This window comes from Thalia democratica, chromosome 9 (genome assembly GCF_965202585.1).
Source record: "Thalia democratica chromosome 9, ktThaDemo2.hap1.1, whole genome shotgun sequence".
NCBI lineage: Eukaryota > Metazoa > Chordata > Thaliacea > Salpida > Salpidae > Thalia > Thalia democratica.
In genome coordinates, this window is record NC_139173.1 from 31,982,701 (window position 1) to 31,989,882 (window position 7,182).

General features: G+C 27.7%; 1 protein-coding gene across 1 annotated transcript; it reads left to right on the forward strand.

Annotated features, from left to right (window-relative positions):
* The first annotated feature begins 707 nt into the window (after nt 1-707).
* On the forward strand, nt 708-2,933 carry LOC145845205 (uncharacterized). The gene is made up of 5 exons (XM_082952628.1): nt 708-765; nt 837-984; nt 1,738-1,871; nt 2,155-2,314; nt 2,798-2,933. Exons 1-5 carry the CDS (start codon nt 708-710, stop codon nt 2,931-2,933), a joined length of 636 nt encoding a protein of 211 aa, XP_082808754.1.
* The last annotated feature ends 4,249 nt before the right edge of the window (nt 2,934-7,182 follow it).

Below are 7,182 nucleotides of genomic sequence, written 5' to 3' on the forward strand. Positions count from 1 at the left end.
CAACTTGGTGCGAATCTTTTTGAAGTCTCCAGTTTCGACACATTTCTGATAAGCTTCATAAACCTCATCTTCATCGAAATCACCCAAAAGCTCTTGACACATTCGGTAAAATCTGTATTAAAATTTTTAAGTACTATATGAAAATAATTAAACGTTGTATTGAACTTTAACTCACGAATAACATAATCAGTTTTTGGTGTTCAAGTGTATGAAGTTCAGTAAAAAATATTTAACTTCTTATTTAACTAAAAGTACATTGCTTGTTCAAAACTCAAAACTAGGTCTTTAAAAAATTGCTCGAGTAACTTTGTTTTTCATAGCAGAAATAAAAAGTTTTTTTTGAAAATTATTTATAAGCTATGATTATAAATTAACTTGAGTATTTGGATTTTTATTTGTGCTAAATGATTTATAAGCTATAAAATACGTATTTTCATATTAAGATAAATTGTTAAATATACAAAAAATTCTCCTTTCGATTTTTATATGTAACAAAATGTAGTTTAAGTTATAAAACTTTTATGCAAAGATATTTTAGGTAATATCATTTGGTATCAGTTGAATACTTGTGAAATTTAGAAATAATGTTTCATTATTTAGAAAGAAAGTTTTTACAAAGTTCTTACTACTATTCTTTAACTTTTGAGCGATATAAAAAATAGTTTTATGTTTGACCTTTCATTTAGATTTCAAATAGAACCTTTCAAATGAAATTTTGTTTGGCAATCCTTCTGGCCTTCGGCTATTTGAGCTTTACTACAGCAAGTGAGTTTATACAAAAAACAAAACATATTACAATTTAATAAAATTTGTTTACAAATGAACAAAACTTGTAGGTAATGGTTACACGTGGTCTCAATGGTTCGACAGAGACAATCCCACTTTTAAAGAGGACCACGAAACACTGGCTAACATAAGGAAGAAATGGCCAAAAAGGGTGTGCAAGAACCCGGTGGCTATTGAAGCAAGGCTTACTGATGGCAGGTATGCCAGTGTGGTTACTATTTTTCATTAGTATTTAAAATAATAAGGTGTAGAAAAAAACTTGACATTTTAACTGACCAATGTTTGAGTATTTTTTTTATTAGTAAAAATTACTCTTAAACACAAAAGTAGATCACTTAAAAGCGGGAAGTTTGTAAAACGATTTCAACTAAAGTTTTTCGAAGGCGTCGTGAAACTAATGCATCGTTTAAAGTTTTTTATACTGCCGCTTTAAAACAGAAAAAAAAAGTTAAAACAAAATAGTTTAGCAGCAACATTATAAAACGGTCTGTTAATCATTTGTTGTTTTCATAACATTAATTATGAATTACTTTTGTAAAGAATCAAAAGCTAAGTACTTTTTAAAGTAACTACAAAAATTTTTAACAAAATAAATTTCATTATAAAGTTTAAAAACAAAAAGGCTAAGTTGAGTAAAAAAAATTGCATATTGTTAAATAATTTACTTCTTAATTACAAACTATTACAAATTTCACCGTTTCAAACAGGCATTAAGGATAAACTTTATAAAGCTGTAAAGTTTTAATATTCTGAATATATTTAGTTTCATTATGCTTCATCTAATTAAACCATTGTTAAAAAGCTTTACTCAAAGAATCAAATTTGATAGACAAAAAGCTTGTTTTTATAAGTTTTTATTTTAGTAAATCAAAATCACGCAACTGTAGGTTATAAAGGTGAATATTTAAAATCTAAAAGTTACAAAAGTAAAGTAAAAAAATACTTTGACAGATTCATCACCCAATCTCGTAATAAGTTGTTTGTCTTTTCCGCTTCCGTAGGACTCAGATGCAGGAATGTAGATCAGCCAGGAAAGAAGAAGGTAAAATGCAAGGACTTCAAGGTTCGCTGGTTGTGCAAAACAGGTAAGTAATAAAGTAAATACAAAAACTGAAAAAAGTCTCTCGCAAAGGGTGTACAAGCTTCCAACAAACATAACAGTTTTATATATGAAATAATTCCAATCAAAAATGTCTGAGCTTAAACTGTAAATTGAGTTTGTGGGTTTAAATACAGCTGAAAGTAGAGTTGAAAAAAAAAAATATTTTGTATGACAAGTAGTTAAAAATTTCAACGAAGCTGCTGGCTTGTCCAAAGCGTGTGACAACAAAATCTAGAACTTCAAAAAAAAACTTTTTATTCGAACAGATCCTGATGCCCCGGACGCCAAATGGACGAGCTGGCTGAACAGGGACAAGCCCACCTTCAAGGCGGACTACGAAATGTTCCAGGCGTTCAAGGACGATGGTGAAGACGAGGTCAGTGACTGCGTGCCCATCGCCACAAACGTCTTGCTCGCTAACGGAACGTGAGAAACTTGTGTTTTGTACTTGAGAAATATACAAACATGACTAATTTTTTTTTTTAAGTACATGTATGTTTGGTTTTGTGTTTCTGCTTTTTTAAGAAAAAAGACAAATTAGCTTTGTGTTTAAAGGGAATTTATATGATGTTTCGTTTTTTATTTCTATGTGTTTAAGAGAAAAGTAAAACTCTTTTTTTTCAATTGTTCCTCGCCAATTTAAAGTTAGAAAGTTTCATTTTACCTAGCATACTTGCTAAAAGAATTGCTTTGATAACTTGAGCGTGAAATTTTAGTTTAAAACAAACAAATGTTTATGCACTTCATTACTCAATTTTTATAAAACCGTTAAAATTTTTAAAACTTTGCTATTAAGTTGCTTAATAATATATGCAGCACAAAGTGCATTAAGACTTTGTGAAGACCCAAGTAAACTTTTGAATCAAATAAAACCAACACTTTTCAAAACAAAAACTTAAAACATTCCAGCCACATTTCCGAGTCGGGCAACAAAGTGTACATGAGCGCCTCCAGCGGATTCCGGTGCATCAACAGTGAAAATGACGGCAAGTGTTTGGATTACCAGGTTCAGTTCCTCTGCCTGCCTGACCCAAGCATACCTTAAAAATTTATTATATTTATCAACATAATTGTTTTTGATAAAAAAATGTTTTTTAAACTTCTTTAAATATATAAACTTGCTTTAGTTTTAATCAACAAACAAATTTACTTATTAAGTTTTGTAATAAAAAACCGGATGCTGATCTTTTTTTTATCGTTTTGACAGCAATAAAACTAAATTAAACAAAGTCAGTTTTTTATTTAGTCAGTCTTAATGTGTAGATTTAAATTTTTAAATGTGCTCCAAAGATAAGCTTGTTGCCACTAAACTTATCAATTAAACATACAAAATTTAAATCTATAAACTAACGTACAGCAAAAACTACCAAGAACCAAGTTTAACTTGTTTTTTATGCCCGGTATGTCTCAACCAAGCCTCTAAGGTTGGCCTCAAGTGAAATGTGTGGTACCTGAACTGCGTAGTTTTGTTTTTTATTCTAACAAGATCAAACGATTTTATAATATTTTAATCAAATGATAAAGAAATATGGTCATAAGTTTTGCAATCTATTTTCGTAGAAGCTTAAACGCTGTTCCGGTTTAATTTCATTTTCTGCTTAACTGTGCCAAACTTTAAGAAGAATCTTTACCGCAAGCTAATATATAAACTGACGTAAAGCTGTTAGTAAGGTAAAAAAATATGTATTTTTATCGAGCGTAAATTTCATTCAAATACATGAAATGTAGCTAATTAAACTGAGTTTTTAAGAGTTGTTCAAACTTAGTAAAACTACTGTTAAATGCTTTTAGCATGAGTTTTTATATGACTTCAATAGAATTTTAAACTAAAAAAACTTGTTTTGTACACAAATAATCTATAGGTCTAGCAACTCTCTTTTTACTATAATTAATACAAGTTTAGGTTCATTTTAAAATTGCTATTTAAAAGAACTATTCAATGAAATGAATTTCAAAAAAAAGAGACTAAAAAATATCAAATAAGATGTTGTCATCACATAAGCTTGATTTGTTTAATTTGGTGAAAATTTATGTTGAAGAACTATACAAGCTACTATAAAACATAATAAAACTAAAATATGCAAATTTACAAAACAAGTTCAAGTTTAAACTTATAAGTTAAACTTACAAAATTTAAATCTATAAACTAACGTAGCGGACAAATAAAACTTAAATGAAGGTTTAAAAGCCTAAAAAGTATAATTTTTTTTTGCATACTTTTCTTCGCTTTTTTAAACTTGTTTTGCGCAAAACTTGGTGACTCCATTCTTAGCACATTTCTGACAAGTTTTATAAATTTCATTTTTGTCACATTCGGTCAAGTCTGTGGAAAGCAACAAACATAACTTTTTTTCAAGTTTACAAGTTTGAGTAAAGTAACTTACTTTATAATATGAAGAAAAAATTTATTTATCATTTAAAAATTGATACTACACTATAAAAGTTGTCTGAGTAGTTTTATTTTGAAAATAACTTTTCATTTAATTTGGATTTCAATATAAATCAAAATATTTTAAAAGTTTAGAAGTATAGATATTGCCAAATGTCGACAACAAGCTTTACATTCACAATGATGGTCGTTTTTAAATAAATATCATTAATTTAGAATAATTTGTATTACTTTCTCATCTTTTTTTATTTGAAAAAACAACTTGTACAATTTCAAACAAAATCGTTTTATATAAATTTCTTAAATTAAATTTTGTTTACCAAATAAACTATTCTTACGAAACAGTCTACCGGTAAAATATAAAGTGTTTATATTTATGTTAATTATCACAAAATTTAATTTTCAAATAAATTTTTTTTATTTTGAATTTTTTAGTGATTAATCGAAAAAAAAACACATATTTACAAACCTACAATTTATCTCATAAACGACAGTAACGTAATCCTCAATTATTTTTAATCTTTGTATCGTTTTTAGTAAAAAGCTACTTACATAACTTAAACAGCTTTTAAAAAAAAACTTTAGAAAAAAAAGCTTTAATTTATAATATATATAAAAGCAATCATACTACTGTCAATTATATATTTAATTCTAATTATAGTTCTACTAAAAATAACAAATACATTATATGAAGTTGTATGAATTTTATTGCTCATACGTTATAATTAATTAATTACTTGAATATTTAGGAAAAATATTGATTCTAAAGTTACTAAATTTGAGCCATTTGAAAGGATCTTCTACGTCGAATATTATGAACATTTAATTTTAATAAATGTAATAATTTCTGTATTAAAATAGAAACGCTTAACAAAGTAGTTATAAAACACCTAATTTGATTATTGAAAGATGATTAGATTTATATTTTCTCATATAAATACATCTAGAGGTTCTAATTTCCTTTAATTTATACAAAATTATTTTATTTTGTTCTCCTTAAGTTATATAGCAACTAATGTTTATCAAATTTTATTGCCAACATTTTTTAAATTCCATAAAATTTTTATATATTGTTAAATTGGATATTAGGTGCTTTCATTTACTACAAATGTTTTGAGACTTTATGTTTATTATCAAAGGATTTAAGATTTAGAATAAGATAAAAACATATAACTTAAATCAACTGATAAAATTATACTGGTAATGAGAGCCTACAAAGTTTGTTTTTATTTTAAACAAAACTACTCATTTACTGATACAACCTTTTTCTATCACAACATTTCTAAAATGCATAAAAAAGTTAGTAAATATAAAATTAAAAAATAGCAATCAAAATTTTTCTCTATAACAGTTGTGTAGTAAATAATGTCTGAAACTCCAAAAAACGCGAACGTTGATGCCAACGTTGAAGTCTCTGATGAGCCGACTGAGAGTACAACTCCATCTAGTGTTAATAAAGATGAAAGCGCCGAAGCTTCAGTTGCAAGCTGTTCAAATGCCGCAGATGATAATGCGGTGCAGAATCCCTCCGCAGGTCTTCATGCCACTCCTAGTGTTGATTATAACTTTTTCTGTTCTCTGTTTCGCTTAGGTATTACTCCGCAAGACTATTTAAGTGAGCTCCAAAGTTATCTGGACGATACAAAATTATATGGCGATGAGGAATTGAGTAGTGATTTTCTTTCTATCCAAGAAAAACTAAAAGTGTTTTTAAGTCCTGATGTAGTAAACGAGATAAATAACTTGGAAGGTGACAAAATATTGTGTGACTTAATTAGAAGAAATTATTCATTTCTCGATGAAGACGTTGCAAAAACTTTAGCCAAAAAAGCTCACAACTATATATTGAAACATTTAATATTGAATATAATAGAAAATTATGATCCTGAAGTTATCAATCAAAGTGAACAAATAAAATTGGCTGTAGTAGACGCTTATATAAATACAATGAGGAGTTATAAGCTGAAGAACATCTCTGAAAAAATCGGTTCATCTGGTGGAGTTATTGAAACAAATGATGCTTCTCCGTCTGAAAGTTCGGATGCTCCAGCTGATGTTAGTAAAACAGTGGAAAGCTTGAAGTTAAATAAGGAGAAGCATGATGCTGATTCCGGTACTTCGAAGGATGATCCGGTTGGTAGAAACGCAAGTTCACAGAGTGATTCGAACAAAAGTGACGGAAAGGATGATTCGAAAGGAATTGGTGTAGATTTTTAGGTGCTTTAAAGTCTTCAAAGTTGCGTGTGAAATTTTCTTTCTGTTATCTTCAAATTAGTATTCCTTCGCTTTTTAAATGTGATTCGTTTTCATTCGTACTTCCTGAGTTTTATGTTAACATTCCTTTCGTTTTGTACACTCTTGTTTAAATAATGTAGTTTTTTTTTTGATATGTGCGCAACAATAAATTCCATAGACCACACTTCAACTGTGTTGTACTTATAAGATAATACTTAAATGGGCCACTTAGTAACTTTTTTGCGGGTGATAACATAAGAAAAAACTTTGATAGCAACTGTTGCATAAAGTACTAAAAGTCGATTAAGTTAGCTTTAAACTAATGTTTTAGGACAAAATTGTATGGCACAACATTTGTATGGAATTTGTATGGCATAATAAATTTATTGTATATTTTCTAAATTATAAATTTTGATTTGTTTAAATTAAAATATTGTGTTTCAACTGGAAAATGGATTTAGTTAGAAATCAATTGTTTAAAAAAGAAGCTTTAATAAAAGGACAACATGATAATTAAAAAAAAAAATTTAATGCTGTTTGTTATGTAATTAATGTATATAAAAAATGCAATTTTTCCAAGTAAATAATAGTGTATAGTTTATAATACATGTTTATTATAATATATACATACGAAACGGTTTATTCTTTCAACTTGGAAAATATTGGAAAA

Coding starts and splice junctions, on each gene's coding strand:
- LOC145845205 (XM_082952628.1), top strand. CDS start 708: ATGAAATTTTGTTTGGCAATCCTTCTGGCCTTCGGCTATTTGAGCTTT. Junction 766..836: donor TTTGAGCTTTACTACAGCAA/GTGAGTTTATAC, acceptor CAAAACTTGTAG/GTAATGGTTACACGTGGTCT. Junction 1,872..2,154: donor TCGCTGGTTGTGCAAAACAG/GTAAGTAATAAA, acceptor TTATTCGAACAG/ATCCTGATGCCCCGGACGCC.